General features: G+C 40.3%; 2 protein-coding genes and 1 pseudogene across 7 annotated transcripts in view; 1 reads left to right on the top strand and 2 right to left on the bottom strand.

The window, feature by feature from the left end:
- Positions 1–10,689, top strand: part of LOC120412543 (double-strand break repair protein MRE11-like) — a 41,281-nt pseudogene extending 30,592 nt beyond the window's left edge.
- LOC120412548 (disco-interacting protein 2) overlaps positions 1–20,473 on the bottom strand; it is a 209,772-nt gene that overhangs the window by 178,356 nt on the left and 10,943 nt on the right. The gene's annotated exons all lie outside the window — the stretch shown is intronic.
- LOC128093026 (uncharacterized) lies at positions 11,234–12,052 on the bottom strand. The gene has a single exon (XM_052708423.1). The coding sequence runs from the start codon at positions 11,585–11,587 to the stop codon at positions 11,234–11,236; it is 354 nt and encodes a 117-aa protein (XP_052564383.1). The 5' UTR covers positions 11,588–12,052.

The raw sequence follows: 20,473 nt of genomic DNA, 5'->3' as shown, positions 1-20,473 counted from the left end.
AAGGTGGAAAGCAAGCAGCCCAAGAGAATTGTGTCGCGGTAATTATTGCCGCACGTACTCTAGTATTAAAAACTTGTTCTTTCTCCGTACAAAGAAAGTAGGCGACGGTGCTGCTGGTTAAGGGTAACATGTTTCGAGTGTGACTAACTCTTGATTTACGTGAAATGTAGGTAAAATTAACTGTATTTTTTGTAGGTTTACATAACCATAAAAAGAAAACCAAACAACTTGATGCAATCCTGGAAAAGGTTAAATCCCTTTCACAAAATGAATTATGTTAGTTGAACTGAAGATAACTCACATTTTTCACGGACGCTTTTTTTTTGCACAAGATGCTGCAAAAGTGACGACTTAAATTATGTAACCACCGTCCGGTTGCGTGTGTGTCCTCCTTTGGTACCCTTTGTGTCTGGTGATTCGCGCGATTGTAGACATTTTTTGCCTCCATTTACGGTATCACTTGTAAAGATGTTTATTGGAATCGAGTGTGCGGATGCCGGACCGGACCGCATTGGCATGCAATATTGTTGCATCTTGCTTTGTACCCTCCTCCTCCCAAATAAGGGAAACGGCTTGATAATGATGATATAATTTGAAGCACCTTGTTTGTGCGCAGATGTGAATTTATGTTAATTTGGAAATATTTCATTTAAGTTATTTAAAATAAATAAAGTATTTATTTTAAGTTTTCATGAAATTAAACAGCTTAATACCTTACATGAGCTCACGAAACACGAATTGAATCCATAAATACCTGCAATAGAGGAAGATGCATAGAATTAGTATGACTCATAAAATACATATCAATTGAAATATTATCAACGATTCAAACACAATGAAAATGAGCATTCCAAGAAATTCCCGGTATAAACAAATTTCACTGCAACAATTACTGCAGGTACCCCATCATTATTTCCATCGAATAATAACACTCATAATTACCACAGCACTGAACTCTGACTCCGCAAGTCATACACCCTCTACATTACTTAAATCAAACGGCCCCTAAACGTCAACAACCGCCATTAAACACAAAACAAAAAGCCATGATTAGTCATTATTCGCCACCGTGTCACCCGTTTTACTCTCACTTGAGCTCAGCAGACAAGCAGCAACGAAAAAGTCACAGTTTTTATTACCCTTGAAGCATTAACCTCGCTCTAGCCTGCCCTAGACATTGATAGTTTCAGGTCAAAAGGTTTGTGAACTCTTCATCTCTCGTTTTTCTCCAAAAAGAAAACCAACATCATCCCAACATTATCACTCACTGTGACGTTGACAGCGAGAAACCCCGTGTAACGGTTCTTCTCTGAAACGTTTAACGAGCATAAAAAATCACAGAATAAAGCAATAAAAAAAACGTTGCAGGGCAGCACCCAAAACGGCACCGGTGACGCCCTTCGAGGAATGTCACTTTGTCTGGCGTCTCTGAAGAAAGGAATTAATTTTAGTTCAACTTGAATTAATGAATGCATTTCGTCGCTTTTTTTGCTGGAAAGATTCAATACAATTATAAAATCAAGCTAAAAATCAGCCAAGTCAAACAGTTTCATTTTGTTTCCAGCTTATAACCTTGCGTCACCGCCCTAAACGTATTCGTGAAATTGTTCCCATAATTCGTAATTAATTGGTCACCTCCCCCGCGCACTCAATTAAACCCCATTCCAACGCGGCACGAGTCACGCCGAAAAAGTAGAAAAAGCATTTATCAAATAATCATCCAATTCAATGCCAGCCGAGCAGTTTTTTTCCCGCGCTCAATGGATTGACCAAACCTAGAGCCTCATCACCACATCTTCCGAGAGTGAGATGTTTTTTCCCCCAAATTTATCTCTAAAAATACATATATTTAAATGAGCAACGCAAGCGAAAGAGTCGTCCAATCATTCAGAGCGGGGAAACGCACCTGCGCGCGGTTGCGATAGCGTGGGAGGATTACAAATTCGTGCATCGTGCGAATAGAAGTCGGACAAATTAGCTTGAGTCACTTTTGGTCAGGGTGGGTAATTTGGTTGAGTGGCTTTTGGTGAATATTTATTAAGAATTTCAAGAAGTCCAAATTAAATCTAAGATCAATTCACTTGTTCAAAAGACTAAAGTAAGCCTACAATTTATTTTTGAAACAAGTGCTGAAAAGTTCAAGTTTTCAGCACCCATTTGAGTGCTGAAAAGTAGAACTTTTCAGCATTTATTTTGAAAAGTGTTGCTATTTGATTCTGTTATTTTTGGTACAGAAAAGTAGGCTATTTCGTCGTTCAAGAATGACAGGAAAAGTAAGTACTTTCACGACGGAATTGCAAAAAGGTTTATTTCAAATCAAAATTTAATTCTATTTTATTTGAGTTTATTTTCTAGAATTCGTTTTTTTTATTGATTTTTTATTTTGCATATCTTGTTTATAATGAAACTTTGTTCATGCGTTCCTAATGTCAAATGAAGCCATTTTTTATTTTCATTTCATTATGAGTTTTATTTAACAAGTTCCTTTAGGACCATCCACAAACCACGTGGACACTTTTTTGGAATTCTAACCCCCCCCCCCCCCCCCCCTCGTGGACAATTGTCAATACAAAAAAGCTATTTTGTATGGAGCGTAGACAATCGCGTAACCCCACCTCCCCCCCAGTGTCCACGTGGTTTATGGATGTTCCCTTTCCATTTTTGCGAGCTGATCATAAACATAGCTATGATAATATTCGACAATCTGTATCAGAAAAAGGAAATTCCTGATCGATTTGGTATCTTCGGCAAAGTTGAAGGTCTTTACAGCAAAAATTGCCACACGACGAAAAAAACCCGGAAAAAATTCTAAAATTTCAAAAATAAAAAGTATTTAGGTGTTTTATGGATGACTCCATACTGATGTGATGAATTTTTGGAAAATTATGATTATTGGAAGCAGTTATTAGCTTTCAAAATAGATCAATGTCAAGATCTTAGGGAGCGTTCTTTTATTAAGTAACGCAAAAATTTGGATTCTGAGATCCCCCCTCGTAACAACATTTCCATACAAATTATAAATTAAACACGGCCTCCGACCCCTCTCCCCCGCAACTGCGTTACGTAATAAAAGAACGGTCCCTGAGTCAAAAATACTTAACAAGCTATAAGGCAGAATTTAGAATTTGATATATTTAAATGTTGAATGTTAAAATTGTTGAAACTCTGAACATGAACGAAAAAAAAAGTTGCTCGAGCCGGTGTTCGATCCCCGGTCCTTTGGATTGGTAAGCAAAAAAGCTAACCATCACGGCTTGATGAGATATGACTGGAATTAGGAATACTGTTACTACTATATACGCGCTGGGTCTTTGTCCCTTTGACAAGGGGTCGGAAGATCTAAATAACGTTTGAGTCCGATTAATGCAAACATTCTTTACACACAAAAAAAAGTTGAATTTTGGAATGTTGAAAATTTGGTAGGTTGAATATTACCTCTTTATTTGTGTAATATCACATAAAAAATGTGTAAAAATGTGAACCTGATGAATATTCATCAAAAACTGATGAAAATTCATCATTTTTTGGGGTAAAATTTATCATTTATTTTGCCACAAAATCTGTCACCATTTCCTGATGAATATTACCATCATTTTTTTTTCTGTGTAGGGCGGGTCACCGAAGCTCGACAGAGCTAACACCTCCCAAATGCCTATGCGAGTTATTTGCATGTATAGAACGTAAAAATATGAAAATCTCAAAAATCGTTTGCCGAGCTACCGTGGCCGTGAGGTTACGGGTTTCGCCTTGTAAGCGGAAAGTGATGGGTTCGATTACTGTCTGGCTCGGCAAAGTCAGATCCCTAAAAAGAGTAACTCTGCTCACTGGGAATACTAACCGATAGGGGATGGGTTTCGACTAGCAACGTGTTGGATTTCCAATCCAGAGGTCGTGAGTTCGATTCTCGTACCGGGACATATACACATTCCAGTCTAGGTAATTTTGTACATACTGTATGACGAAGATGAATTAAGCACATTCAGTTTACAAACATATTTAAAGTCTTCGTAATCGTGCTTCTTTTTCGCATGTCGATTTTTTGCCGAATTGAGTTAAGAACGTTATTTTGAGCCAGAGATTCCTGAAATTCGATTTCAATCTTGATATATTCAACAAAAACCGTAAAAACCTTGTGCAATATTGTCACTCTTCATACGAAATATAGTTCCGATCAGATCGGAACCAAATTTTGGGACAATGAACAGACGGACAACAAAACAAAACATGTTTTTAATTATTTACGTTGCGTGCTCTAATTTTCGCAATTCGCAATTTTCAGTGTAAGAACGGGCCTTGACCGATCTTATGCACCAGGTTCCCGACGAACACGCACTGCCCTTACACCTACATCTCACCCTTGCTCTGAGTCAGTACGAGCAGCACGCTAGAACACGCTTTGAGTGTTCGTGCCAGGCATGCACACCTTCTTTTCCGGTTACGCATTTTAACTCGGCCGGGGGTGGTACATTACGTAGGGTTTGATGTAAGTATAAGCGCCTAACCATTTATAGTGTGCCTATCAACTTTCATTAAAGCAAAAACTGTTTTATTTTCAGTATGAATTCAAAAACTAATTGTTATTTACTGTGTATTGTTTTCTGCTGAAATCTTCCCTATTGTTGAGTCGTGTTAATCTGTTGCTATTTCTTCTGTCGCGGTGTTTTGTTACAATATTTTGGTCTCAAGCATTTTAGAAAAGTTTTTCAAAAGTACAAAAGTAATATTTGTGTTAATCCTTTAATCATTCCATAAATTGAGTAAGGGCTCGAACCTCACTTGCTTAAGAAAAAGGTGAAGTTTCAAAACAATGGACAGTGAAGGAAATATACTATGTAAAGAATCAATAGTAAAAGGAAGATAGTAATTTATGAAGTAGATATAGAAATTAACAATAGTTAATAAAAAGAGGTAACAAACAAGATTAGATTGTATTGAGGACAATTTACAGGGAAGATGAGAAATTATTCAAATAGATAAATAAAGAAAAGGCATATGATAAACAAAATTGACATCGCTGCCAAATTAAGGGAAAGCAGACAGTTTTTTTACAGCAGCATCAATTGGTAAAATAGAGTGGAAAAGCGTTGAGAAATAAGAGAATCAAATAAGTAAAATCGAAATCAAACGGAGGATAGTAAGCAGAAGCCGTTTTAGAAAATCAGTGAACCAAATAAACAGAAGATAGCTGTTAGCTGAAATGGGAAGAAGAGAAACCCCGTTCTGCGATGCTCAGGTACATCCACAGCAGTTGACTCAACATACTGCGAATCAAAACAATACCGTCTACAATCACAAATTACTTCCCTTTCCCACATTGACGCGCCCCTTTCTTCTAGTCGTCTCTACTCTGACCCTCGCTGGTCAAAGATTTACGAGTCGTTTCCACAGGCCACCAGCTAGGTTACACCTTGTCATCATGATGACTAAACCAAGCCAACGTGGAGGTAAGAAAATAGGACACTTGCAAGGAACCAGAGCCATGCTGTTTTGTCCAAACAGCACTACGGATGTAGTTGGGCTCTTCCGGGATGTTCCTCGCCTAGGTGTGTCAACCGACGAGTATCATCAGTATCATGCACCCTTGGCCTGCATTTACGTTGCGTGCTCTAATTTTTGGAGTTAATTTTCAAAAGAACCTATGAGTAATGGGTTTCCTATGCAGATAGGACATTTTGAAAATTCAATGTAGATGTTTGCTAATCCAAGCCCAAACATTCAAACAGTTTTTTTTTTCTCGGGACGTCAAAAAGCGACAAACGACAAAATATCACAATCACGTCGAAGTGAAAGTAGTTATGCTCATAATTCACATTCAAACCATCATCACTCGTATGAATCCATTGCATAATGGTCAACTATCTGAAAGTGTCCACCGTGGTACGTACCGATTTATCAAATGTTTACCTAAATTCCACTCAACGAAACCTTATCCACCAGGGTCCAAACGCTATCTACTGAAGTGCGATCAACGTGAAGCCACGCCACAGGGCTACCTGTTTTTTCATTCCATCCTTCTACTACTGGACCCCAAACCCGCCCAGCACTAATCATCACCGCCAGGGTCCCCAGATTAATCGCAAATTACGAACCCCTCTAGCCAGACCAAACCCCACTGCACTGCCCTGTCTGGGGGATAGCATTTGAACAACCGGTTTTTGTTTTTCTTGCAAACAAACACACACATGCTCTTTGAACGGCGTCACGATCTTCGACGGCGATCGGCAAGGTTGATCCTCGCGGTAGAATCTATGTGGCGGTTGATCACATCTACATAGCGTACGTTTGTAGACATTTGTTCGGGGAGTCAGAATGACAACAAAACAACAATAACACGTCGCGGGCTAGCTAATAATAACCGAAATACGCAATGGCTGAATCATCGGCGAGGTTGACAACGTTGTTGATATGTCGTGTACCAGCTCGGAATCCCTTCTGAAGATCGATGCCTTAAGCCGGATTCAAGTTTATGCAAATGAATGCAACACATACTCGCGGGATGCAACAGTCATGGAGGTGTAGTCATTTGGTTGTTTTGTGGCTACAAAACAGCAGAAACATAAATCTCGCTCGAAAGTGAATCACTCAACTGCTGTGAGTTCGTTGGTGACGAACGACAAACTCTCCTGTTCCAACTTCGTCTTAATTGCTCTGCGTTCTTTGGGGACCTTCGCCTTGTACCGAAGGGTAATGTCTTCCAAGTGCTCATCAGAAGAAGTTAAGGAAGAGAGTTACGAGTTGCTGTTAACAATTAACAAAATGTTCACCGAAAAGTTTATAATTTCATTGTAAGCTTATTCCTAACCTATGACAATGTATGCACGCAAGCTTCTAAAATCATCACTCTTCTGTACGGCGATACGGCATCGCATCGGCGGCTGTCACAAGTTCGCATTCTAGCAATCCATCTACGATAGCAGACAAAGTCGCACAAACTTGGCTGGGGTAGCGAATTGCGCGTCACAACACAACACAGACGGGGCGAGCCAAGTAACGGTTCACGCTGGCAAAGTACTTGGCCGATGTGGGCTAAACCACGCTGCTGCTGCCGGACCGGGAGTTGGCGACTCTCGAGAGCGGCTCTTGTTTTGCCTTCTTTGAAGGGGAAAAGTTATAAACTGTTAGAGGAAGAACAGGAGATCGCATTTATATGATTGCCATCAACATTAGAATTTAAGTTTTTTATGTTCATTATTTTGTCCTGGGATCACCACCACAACTGATTGGTTGCGTTTGGTACGGTATGTCCACGCATCCTTTCTCCCCTGTTGAAACTTTGAAATGAGATCCGTTCACAGAAACTGTATCTAGGGTTGATGCAACGCAGTAGGACTTAGAGCGTAATCTAATTACAAGATGTTCGATTAGACTAGATTAGATTAGATGAAACCCGTATTTTCGCCCATTTTGCGTCGTTTGCGTCCAATCGAGCTCATATTCTGGTTTTAGTTTCAGTACAATCATACAATTTACCTATACCATAGAAGGCAACAAGTCAAAATTTAGAGCCTTATTTTTTTCGAAACACAGAAGAAAAACTAAAAATCTTGCCTATTACATGATTCAATCTCAGGCCATTTCACGCAAGCGGGTTATCGCAGAGCTGTTACTGCTGCATTTTGTGCGTATTCGTTGCAACTTTCGATACTCTGTGTGTATGCGAGAGTGAGAAAAAATACGGAAAAGATTGTCACAAGAGCAGCAGTTGTTCGGTAGACAGATCTATCTAGCCGCTATCACGTTGTGCAAAATGGTTTCAATATTGACATAATGGTTCTAAAAATTGTCACGTCACCATCTGGACTTTTACTAGTCCTGTATTTAAGGTTTAATGCGGTAGCATTTAACAGTTTTGCTCGACCTAGTCAAACATGTTAGACTGAACTAAGCTAACGCAAAAAAAAACTAACTTCTCGGACAGATAAAAACCAGTCATATCATCGAACAACGTTTATCTGTAACTACGAAGGAGTTGAGCCAAGTCAGCAAACACTGAGGGAACCTTTTTCCAGCGTTTGTTTGCACCTAGTACGTAATTATTTGTCGATGGAGTCACATTTCACCTGAAAATCGAAACGTGCAAACTGTCAGATGACTTCACTTTCGAAGGAACGCCAATCAATCGTGATTCTACCGGTCCCTCACCGGCTAGAATTACCTTTGCCAGTCGGTTTGCCCAACGTTCCCTGTTGTTGTTACAGTTTTGTTTATTGGTTCTATGCAAACAAACTCCACGCCTCAACTGTCACGAGTTTGGTCGTTTGATATACGACATTGCGCTGAAGTAATTCTAGCTGTGTCGTATAACCCGGTGTCATTCCATGGCTTGAATCTGACAGGTAGTTTGTATATTTAGTCCGATCTGATATCAGCATCGAAAATCTCTCAATTGTTTACTTTAATGGTTATTATGCTGCCAAGTTTTGTTAAACGGAATTTACCATTCAATGACACTTGGCGTATCGCGTGACACCATCGTACTGGCCAAAAAAAAGCGAAAATCAAAACAATGGACCCAACACTCCGGAAGGAAGCAACACTCGGCCAAAACCTTGACTTTGACCAAAACCAAGCGCGTTCCCACCTCAATTGTTTGTGGGATTATCCACACTCACACTTCTAAAGCCGCGCAGTTCACCAATTGAAAAAAAGACCAAATAAATCGCATGAAAATACCTTCAACTCACAGCATCGTGTCATAAAATTAGCAAATCTGGTCGGGTAAACAAAACGCAGACTCGCACACAAGAACGACGAGATAGACCCCCAAATAATCTGCATATGGTCGCACAATACTTCTTTGCACCGTTGCTTTGCCCGAGCTGGCGATAAACATCGACCATTTTTGGCGAGAGGGAACCGCTTTTGCGAGAAAAAGGAGTTTGCTGCCGTCACTTAGGGTGGATTTTAATTTTGAGAAGTGCAGATTTTAATGATTTTTTTTACTTTGTTGAAAACTCTGATCCAAGAACGACTACACAATATTTTCCAACGTTCAAAGACATAACCTCGTTGATTATCTCATCCAAATCAAGTTTTTTATGCTAGATTCACTGCTCCATCTTTTGTAAATTGTACAAAATGCAATCTTTAGCTGAATTGGGTACTAAAGCCCTATGTCCATTCGTGAAATTGGTTTGAATTCAGCTAAAGATTGCCCCGTGTCCGTCCCAAGGGGGTTGACACATCGAATATTTTCATTCGAATCATTCTGCTCATTCCAGAATTATTCTGGAATGATGCTGGAATACACATGATTATTCCGTTTCCAATTAATTTTGTTTTTGCGTGTTAGCGATCAGCAGCTGTCATTTTATTGAAGGAAAAGTAAACATGTTTTGAAAATCAAACAAATTCTCGTCATTCCAGAATCAATCCAGAATGATCGGCTGGCAACTTAAAAATCGAGGTTCCATCATTCCGTTGATTCCAGAATGAAATCGGAATGATGCTTTAATGAAGTCGATTTCGAGTATCTTTGTTAATCTTCGTTTACCTTGTACCTCGTGCTGTGAAAAAAATCTTTGTCAAAACCAAATGTAAACATAAATATTCAGAACCACTTTTCTACGTTTTCGAATCTTTGCTGCACCAGAACCGGGCCGATCGGGGGCCGGAGAAGTCATTGACAGAATGCCTGGACCTGGTCATCTGGAGTAAAGAGCACGGAAGAGAACCCGGCGTCAGTCAGCCCGGCTCGACGGTGGCGACTTCCCTGGCGGAGGGCGAGTCCTTCGACAAGCGCTGTGGCATTTTGAGCATTCATAAAAATCTGTTCCGGATGAACCCGATCAAGCCGCAGACGGTTCGTCCGTTTGTGTTTTAGACGGTGGTGTAGGTCGCGGATGAGTTGCAGCTGGACGAGGGAGACGTTCAACAGAAGGTGCAAAACTTTGCGGCGGAGAAGTTGACCGGGAACCAGAAGCAGCCAAAGTTTCCGTTGATTCGGCCGAGGATTGAAGTTATCGAGGTGGAGCAGCAGTTTAATGCAATCCCGTTCGGACAGGGCTACAGTGGCCGGATTGCGAACCCTCAAGACATGTTCACGTTCAAGAGGAAGATTACCCGGGTGAAGGACGAGTTGAAACCGCTGGACAACGATGCGCTGATCGAAGCTTACCAGAATCAACGAGAAGCGACGGAAAAGCGCGCGGGAGGTCGTTCATCGGTTCAAGGAGGTCGATCCGGACAAGCAGCTGGAGGTGCTATTGGTGAAAAGAATGACTGAGCTGACCCGCTGGATGGTCGACTACGAGGACAACGACGCGGCGGAGTTATTATCATGTTCTACGAACGGCAAGCGATGGCCCACCTAGACGCGGTCGTCGACGCCATCGACGAGGTGCTGGCTGGGTTTTACGAGAAGGAAAAGTACACCTACAACGACATGCTCAAAACGTTGACTCTCGCATTCAAAAGCGCGGAGATCCAAATCCCCCGCGCGGTTCCTTGATTACGACGACGACGACTTTGGCTTGAAAACAAAATCCCGCGCCACCAGCGCCGACGACGTCCCGAGAAGGTCGGGGAAATCGCGGAGGAAGGGGATCGAGAGCGGCGGTCAATTCTAGCACTACGGGTCAGGGAAGGAGCCGCGGAGGTCGTAGGGCGTCGACCAGCAAGATTGAGTCTTTCTTGGTTATTGTAGCGTCGCCGGCGAAGACGATAAGCTTACATCTCGGACGAGGATGACGATTACACACCCTTCCTGTCACGCTGAAATATCTTACATTCCTTTTATTTTGGAACCAGTGTTAAATTGTTGGCTTTCTTATTTCATATCTTTTCCCTTCTGGATTCATATTCCTAGATGCAGGCGTACTTCTGGCCCGACTTGCCGACCTGTAGCCCTTGGTCGTACAGCGCTTCATCACGTCCGAAATCTTGACCATCTTGTTTGCCCCGGCCAACTCCCGCACCAGCACGAAGACCTTGTCCGACGTGTTTGGACGCTGTAAATAAAGAATGATTTGTTGTTAGGTCGAAATTTGAGTCATTTGTAAAAAGTTATTTACTGAGTGGTCTTCTGCTCGGTTTAGTTCAGTTTGGTCTTGGACATTTGCAGCAGACGGAGGGCCTCCTTCACGTCATCCTTGTCGATCTCGTCGGCCTGACGGAGCCGGGCAAGGGCGGTCGAGAGGCGTAAAATTCCCAGCAAGTTTCGGGCCGAGGTGAAGGTTACGTCGCGGTTGTTGTGTGTTTCGCGGCGCAGTTCTGCGTACGCGTTGACAATATACTAGGACAGTTCCGGCGTGAAGATAAACGGCAGTTTGCGCTTGCACAGTGCGATGTACCGGCGGCTTTCTGTAGCTGTGGACGAGGGTGATGTGTTTGGCCAGACGAAGATCGTTGTCGCGGCCGAGAAGGTCGAAACGGGAAAGCAGGGCGGCTGGCAGTTGGACGTTCTGCTTGATGATGCGACGTGGGTTCTAACGGCCGTACGCTCAACACAGGAGCGTTCAGACAAGTGATGATCGATGTAGCCCATCATCTGCGCCTTGGCCACACCGTGATCTCCTATCAGCAGCGCCTTCTTCACGACCAAATGGCCGTAAATCTCCGGCGTCAAACTGCTCTCAATTCGCGTCATCCTTGACCAATTCGACCAGTTCGTTGCTCGTCTCGCTATCCTTGGACTTATTCAAACCGCGACTGCGTTTCACCGCGACACATCACGGTCAACAGGCGCGGAATGTGTCCCACGGGAACTCGATTTCTATGCTCCTGGATCATTTTCTCCTGGAACTTCATAAACTTGGAGCCACGCGTCACGGCCACCAGATTTGTTCACCCGGCAATCCTCCGACGGACATTCAATCGGCAGCACGGCCGGAAACGTGTTCCGCGCAGCATGCGGCTAGTTCGGATTCCGCGTCCGCGAACTGTTACTTGCCGGTGACACTGCCGTCCTGGCCAGGGTCATCTCCACCGTGGAACATCCCCACCAGAACAATCGGACGCATCGTTCGAGGTCTCCGAGTATGGCCAGTACGTGTCGGGGCGTCCTAGCCGAATTGGTTCACCACCGGGTCCACCTTGAGACAGTTTCCGTCACGGCCGCAATCGACGACAGAACGATCGTTTAAAGAAACGTGTGTGATGAAAACAACATGTTTGCTTTGTTTTGATTTTTTGACGTTTACACGCTAATATGAAAAACTCATACTATAGAGCAAAGCATTCTCATCATTCCAATCATTCTGGAATTAAACTGGAATGATTCCAGAATGATCGAGTGTCAACCCCCTTGGTCCGTCCCATATGTAAAAACAGCAAGCTGAGAAAAACGCATGTCAAGTTTGTCCCGCCCATAAGGCTACGTGTTAGAAATTCACGAAAAAGTGGATTTTCTCCGGTTTTCTAGAAAAAAAGTACTAAATTTTATTGGGTTTTCTGATAGTTTACATGATTTTGAACCAAACTGCATCATTACCTCAAAATTGCCGAAATTACATATGGGACGGACTGGATTTGAGCGGCAGTACGGTCATAACCAGTGTTGCAAATGAGTGATAGAAGAAGCTATCATTTGATAATCTCTGCACCAAAACATCAGAGAGTATAGCGACCGTCGCTATAGCTTGTGAGATCTCTTTTTGTTTCTCGTGATTCCCAGCGATGGCATTCTCTTTCTATCACTCCTACCCTTATCCTCGACTACGCGCTCTCACTGCTGAGTCTCTCAATCTCTCAGAAAATTCCAATGAAAGAACGCGAGATGGTGATTAGGAGCAGATCACGCATGACGTCCCATAAACTGCGCTTGCGAAATTGGTTTTGTGGCGGCTTATGTGATTAAACGCTGTTGGACGATCGTGAAAGTGGAAATGAGAGAGAAAAGAATGTCAAACGCGAATGTGTAAACACAAAAACGTGTTTGAGGATTGTAGTTTGCTGAGAGCGGATAGTTTTATATTTTTACAACACTGGTCATAACGATTTAAAGAAAAAAATATTTAAAATTTAGGCACGTTTTCAAAAAGCTATCTGTGGGGTATGAAAAACTGACAAAACTGAAGCGTTTACTGACATCAAACCTAAAAATGTCGAGTTGTGTAATGTCAGTAAACGCCTCAGTTTCGTCAAGGTATAATAGATTAGGGCTCCCTAAGCACGCTCCAATCAACAGAATCGATTTTTAGTGGATTCCCAGCCAATACATAACATTTTAAATTTGGGAGCAAATGTTATGGAATTATCTTAAGCAACCATGCGCACCCACGTTTATCTGTGGAGGTAGCAAAAATAAGGGGGTGCGCATGGTTGCTTCCTCTCGACCTATACTAGAGCCGAAGGACAACATCATTAAATGTAGTGTATAACCTTATTCGTTTACCACCTGATTAAACTAAGATTTTTTTAACGATTTACGGAACTTGTGAAGTCCGTTAAGTTTGGATCTACCTGTGAAATTTGAAGTTTATTGAAAACATCATAAATGAAATTAAGTTCACTAAACAATCGTCATGTCATGTTTATTTTTAAAATATTTACAAACTGATTAACACAATTCGATGCATCTGTGCTCTCTTGCTTCAAGGTTGCAGATACATCGAAGTTCTGCTGAAAGAAATTAAAATATACATATTTTTTAATATGTTAATTTTAACGTTCAGGGAAATGATTGTAAAAATATCAAACTTAAAGCGGGACGGATTTTTTATCCCAAATTTGATAAAGCCCAAAGTCACTATTTGCTCAAATGTTCTAATGTCTGGACATTCAAAATTATTCTCCAAACATTAAAAAACAACTTCAAAAATAACCAACGAGGTTGGTTTGTCCGCCAGTTAGCACAAATAACCACCTTTTATTGACCGATAGAGACGTAATCCAGACGGCGTGTATCTCGGAGGCAACCAGCAGACGGTCATTAAAATTTCTTCAATTCTACCCATTGCTTAGATATTTATGATTCCACACATCGCTGTACGTTCCAGTTCCGGTACCATGATTTTCTCGAGTTTGTTTTGACTCTGAGGCAGAGATTGATGATTGATAGTAGTGTACTTTGTCTAGCCTTGCTTTTCAGCGTTTTTCCTCAAATTGTATTTAAATGACCTTTTCCAGTAAATATCATTTTGGTGAAAGCATAGTCATACCGTAAAGTAAACATTCTTATTTGAGCAGCAGCCCAAAAAGTTCACACCTGCCTGACAATGTGAGACCCCCACCGAACAAAACCTGGAGGCTGTGTACAAAACTGCATCTGAGTTTACTCAGCGTCGTCGGCGGCAGTTGCGCGCATAATATTATGTAATCGTCAGCTAGTGAGAGTAATAACGATAAAGCAGCCCGTTGCCGGTGGCCAACAGCTGAGGCACGCGTCTGATATACCAACAGACCAACTGAGCCAAGCCAAGTCTGAGAGTGAGTAATTAAGTCAATGACACGGTTGAATTCACTGCCAACACTTGGGCGCATATTTAGTGCACTTACTAGCAGTCGATTGGACGGCACCACTAGCCATCCTGCTCTGATAGTTTTTCCGCCTAATATCGCAAACTAGATTGTGGTTGATGGAGGATAAAAATGATGGATTTACAGGCTACATTTGGCACCGTTTGTGGGGTTGCTGTAAGAAGTCAGTAGAGCGGAAATTTGAGTTTTTTTTTGCTTGAATTTGAAAAATCAATCAGTTTCGATATAGGTTAAACAAATATGGTTTAAGTAATGCTTTACATTTGAGTGACAGATCAATAATACCGTTACACAAACTTACGACTTCTCTTTATATCTTAATTTTGAACATTACTATTTGCAAAGTTTTACTAAAACTCATCAAATTTTAAGTGAGATCCTGCAAAAATGCAATCTTTATGTAAAATAATTATTTTATTTTTATTTTGAATTTTATAACACATTTTGGAATCTTAAGATAATAAAATTGCTGTGACCTTTTTTCTGAATATTTCTACCCCATTCTGACCTTTCTCTTGTACAACGCAATTTCGAGAGATAGTTAAAAACTAACTTAATCCACCTTTGTGGTTGATACCTTCCTTACTCTTCACCAACAAATTTCATAATTTTTTTATAGATCCGGAATAACAAATTACATAAATATCACTTTAGTGGTCATAACTCAAGACAGGGTTGCCAGATTTTCAATGTTTTAAAATCATAGGAAAGGTCTTTCGATTACCTAACCAACTACGGGTCGGATAATTGATCCGGGCATTGTTTATATACATTTAAGTGAGATCCGACTACAAAAAAGAACATAAATACCACTTAAGCGGTCATAACTCGAGATAGGGTTGCCAGATCATCAATGTTTTTGACTCATTGGAAAGGTCTTTTGATTACTTAACCAACGATGGGTTGAATGATTGATCCGGTAATCGTTTACATACATTTAAGTGAGATCCGGCTTCAAAAAAAGTACATAAAGGGAGCGGCCGTAGCTTACTGGTCACGGTGTTCGCTTTGTAAGCGAATGGTCCTGGGTTCGATTCCCATCTGCTCCCAACGAGAAAGTATAGGAAATATAAATCTTGAAACTCTGAACATGTATGTATGTATGTATGTATGATACCCATACCCGCAGGCAACTTGGTCCTGGAACACATGTGAGCGCTAGGTGAACAATTCGATCATCTTTTGCTCCGTAATCTGTACACCCACGTGCATAAGTTTTTTTGCACGAATTTTAGTGCTACAAATACCGGCGCAAGGAACAAAATGGTTTCCTCTTCCCTCCCCAAGCGCCGGAAATCTGTAGCGGGTGTAGGGACACTTCGCATAGACGCCCTTGCTCCCATCACGTCACTGAGGGTATGGAGCGACGAGAAATTAATAAGCATGCCCCCTCAGTCGAACCTTCATTAGAGAAGCAGGCAATCCACAACTCACAGCGAACGACCAAGGGAACACCCTACCGCGTATATAGTAAATTGGCGTGGTTAGTCTTAAATGGAATGTATGAATGTTAGAATGAGTGACAGTGTATTTTGATATAAGAAAAGGAGCGATCTCACCAAATCGGGAATCTTCAACTCCGGCATCATCGGTCTTGAAATGTCATTTGAATCTTCTTGGAATTCTGTCCTCTATTTGCTGAACTGCCGGCAACCAAATTGATACGGAACCAAAACAGCAAACAACTGCCTGGATTCCGGTGAAATCTTGAGGAACAAGTCAGGTGTTGGTGAAAGCTACCCATCCTGACCTGGCTGATAATCTTGAACATCAGGACTTGAACCACACGACGTTTTAACCGATGGTAACTTAGTGGTGTGCACCAGCTGCTGCTTATCCGCCGATATTGTCCGCAATCGCCATCTCCTGGGCGTCACGAGGATCTTCCACTGCTATCGCTATCACTGGCCACCAACAGATTTACCGGCTGAATATCCTTATTTTCTTTAACTTTGTATTTTTTAATCAATTTTTTTAGGATTGAAAAATGACATCTTGAAAAAATTACGTCTAAATCTTGAAACTCTGAACATGAACGAAAAATCAAAGTCGCTCGAGTCGGGGTTCGATCCTCCGTCCTTTGGATTGGTAAGCAAAAATGCTAACCACTATGCCTTCGCGACTTGGTGAGCTATGACTGGAATTAGGAATACTGTTACTATCAACTATATACGCGCTGGGTCCTTGTCCATTTGACAAGGGTTCGGAAGTTCTAAATAACGTTTGAATCCGATTGGTCCAAACGTTCTTCAGGGCGGGGCTTGTCGATAAAGCTGAAGTACCTCGTGCTCGGCTAGCCAGCGTAGAAATGGGTCACCGAAGCTCGGCAGAGCTAACACCTTCCAAATGCCTATGCGAGTTATTTGCATGTATAGAATGTAGATTTAAAAATACATGGAAACAACTCAATTTGTAAGAAGCGACCGCGTGGTCCCGTTTGGTTGGTTGCACACACACACACATCCGGCTTCAAAAAAGTACATAAATGTCACTTAAGTGGCCATAACTCGAGACAGGGTTGCCAGATCTGCAATCTATAGAACTTGTTGAAAAGGTATTTTTTTATTACCTAACCAACGACAAGTCGCATGACAGATCCGGACAACGTTTTTGTCAAAATATCTGAGATCTGGCTTCCAAAAAGTTCATAAATAGCATTTAAGTGCTTATAACTTTTGATAGGGTCGTCAGATCTTCAATCTACTGATTTCGTTGGAAAGTTCTTTTGATTATCTACTCAACGACAAGTCGCTTGATAGATCCGGACAACGTTCTCATCGAAATATATGAGATCCGGCCTCTAAAAAGTTCATAAATAACACTTAAGTGCTTATAACTTTTGATACGGTTGTCAGATCTACAATCTATTGAACTCGTTGAAAAGGTATTTTAATTACCTACCCAACGACAAGTCGCTTGATAGATCCGGACAACGTTTTCATCGAAATATATGAGATCCGGCCTCTAAAAAGTTCATAAATAACATTTAAGTGATTATAACTTTTGATAGTATTGTCAGATCTACAATCTATTGAACTCGTTGAAAAGGTATTTTAATTACCTACCCAACGACAAGTCGCTTGATAGATCCGGACAACGTTTTCATCGAAATATATGAGATCCGGCCTCTAAAAAGTTCATAAATAACATTTAAGTGATTATAACTTTTGATAGGGTTGTCAGATCTGCAATCTTTTGAACTCGTTGAAAAGGTATTTTAATTACCTGCCCAACGACAAGTCGCATGACAGATCCGGACAACGTTCTCATCGAAATATTTGAGATCCGGCCTCTAAAAAGTTCATAAATAACACTTAAGTGCTTATAACTTTTGATACGGTTGTCAGATCTACAATCTATTGAACTCGTTGAAAAGGTATTTTAATTACCTACCCAACGACAACCCAAGTAGCACACTTTATTCGTTAAGAGATTTCCGAACTGCTTGTTGAACTCGTTTACTATGTTTTCCCAACGTCCCTGAGGACTCTTGAACGCTGGAAAAAGCGCACGTTTTTCTGTTGTTGAACATCTCTTTATCCGTCAGAAATGTGCGTGGTTTAAGTTAGTTTTGCAAATGCAAATCATCCTTGCATAGAGAACGTTTGTTAAACATGTCATAAGAACTCTTGACTATAAGATTTTGAATTGGGTTAGGTGAACGTTGTTAGAACCGTTTAACAACATCCTGCCTTTAAGATTCAGAAGTGAGTTAGGAAAACGTTTTGAGAACCGTCCAAGAACATATCGTGGCAGACAAGAAATTTAAAGAAGCTTTTCACAATATACGTTACAAGTTTTCGCTCTAAATATATTTTTCTTTATTTTAAACTTTATTTGTGAGTAATGTCACTTTACGATACTTTAACTACTAGTTTTGTGATTTATCAGTTTTGACAGGGATACGATGAATAATAAAAATATCAACCAAAAAAAATCATTCAATTTAATTATTATACTTTTGGAGACATTTTTTTTCAATTTTTGAGTACTAATCAACATCGCTTGCTGCTATATACTCTGCTGCTGGTTCCCCCGGTGGCTGCATTTTCAGTTTTCCTTTTTGATGAAGAATCCTCACGGCAAGTATCGAACCCTCGATCACTCCAAATGTCAAGTCCGGGCGCGCGTCTGCATCTTTCCACGAGGGGTTATGTTGAATGAGCAGGCCTAAACGTCAATTAGAAGTCTGCGGTCATCTAGTTTTTACCAAGTTCACTAACAGTTTGCTAAAACTTCTCTTGAACATAAGCTGTTTCTATTTTTAGAACTATCTGTGCTTGTTTCGTCAACATGTTCTTTCTCGGTTTTTAAAACACGAAGGCAAACTACACATAAACAACTTGTTTACGAGAAATCCCAGCCGAAGCCAAAGGTCAAATCTACTATGTTATCATGTTTAGCAAACTGAAATGAAACATCATGTCTGCAAATGTCATTTTGCTCTCTGAGTTCTACAAGCATGTTTCATTTAAGTCTGAATAAACTTCAAAATGAACTTTTCGTAATCCGTTGCTAGATTTGGCATTTATGTTACACAACCATGTTTAACAATGGTTTTTTGATCAGAATTTGAACAATTTACCAATTGTTATGACACTTGTTCAATAATTAACGTATAAAAACGCTTGTGCAGCAATTGTTCAACAAAAAAATAAAAAGCGATGTTTTTCTTGCTACTTGGGAAGTCGCTTGATAGATCCGGACAACGTTTTCATCGAAATATATGAGATCCGGCCTCTAAAAAGTTCATAAATAACATTTAAGTGATTATAACTTTTGATAGGGTTGTCAGATCTGCAATCTTTTGAACTCGTTGAAAAGGTCTTTTGAATACCTTTTTTAAAAATGTATAACATGACGAGGTTTCTTACAAAAACCACCCTTTTTACAATCTAACGGACTTTTGTTAAATTCGTTTGTTTAGCATAACTTTTGAAGTACTTAACTAAACTTCATCATTTTCAATAGCGACTTATGGAACCCCAAGACGAATCAAATGAGACCAAAACGGTCCAAATCGGGTCAGCCAGTGCCGAGATAACTCAGTGCAATTTTTTTTGATCAACATCCCACCACACACACAGACATTTGCTCAAAATTTGATTCTGAGTCGATATGTATACATGAAGGTGGGTCTAGGAGGTCAAATTAAGAATTTCATTTTTCGAGTGATTTTATGGCCTTTCCTCAGTAAAGTGAGGAAGTTAAAAAGGAATATTTATCTTGTCAAAAATGTTAATCCTGCATTCAAATTTGTCATCACCTTATATGTTTTTTTTTGTTTTACATTACAAAAAAATTACACATACCATAAACATACAACTAAAATGCAACGCAAAAAATCTGTTAACCGTTTTCAAATTTATTCTTATAAAATAAGTTATTCTGCGCTGTTTGTTATGTTTAAGGCTACCAACTGTACGGATTTTTTCCGTACCGTACGGATCCTTCTTCAAGGATTTTTTATATGCAGAAATTTTGTACGATTTTTTTGTATAACACCGATTTTCAAGGAATTTAATGATCATTACAACATTTTTTGGAATTTAATTGCGTTTTTGCCTTGGACAAAGCTCTTCTAATTATTTTTCTTATTCAACTGTAAGTTTGATTTTAAAAGGATAGTTTGAGTAGTTCGAACATTACTATCAACTATTTTTTTAGCTTCCTTTCAAAAAAGATCAATAAAATATCCAAGAGCTTTCCAAAGCTTGTGAAAACCTGAATAAATCCGAATCAACAAATTTTCTCGTATAAACACTCAGAGCAATATTACTCGTAAAAGCAAACTTGATTGGAAAAATATTATGTTTTATACCGTAAACCGAGACATTGATAGGATCTAAATTTATTTTTGGAATTTTCTCCAACTAGTAGATTTATCCGAAGATTTTTTTTAAACATATAGACATGGTCTATGCATTTATTAAGTTTTTTCGATAGTGTTTTAAAAAATAGCAGTGCTGATTTTTTTTTATTCCGGGGTGACTTTGATAGTCATAGTTTTTCTTGTTAAAATCAAATTTAAATTTTTATTTTTACGAATGTACCA

This window comes from Culex pipiens, chromosome 2, assembly GCF_016801865.2.
Source record: "Culex pipiens pallens isolate TS chromosome 2, TS_CPP_V2, whole genome shotgun sequence".
Lineage (NCBI taxonomy): Eukaryota > Metazoa > Arthropoda > Insecta > Diptera > Culicidae > Culex > Culex pipiens.
This window is presented reverse-complemented; position numbering and strand designations above follow the sequence as displayed.

Coding starts and splice junctions, on each gene's coding strand:
- LOC128093026 (XM_052708423.1), bottom strand. CDS start 11,587: ATGACGCGAATTGAGAGCAGTTTGACGCCGGAGATTTACGGCCATTTG.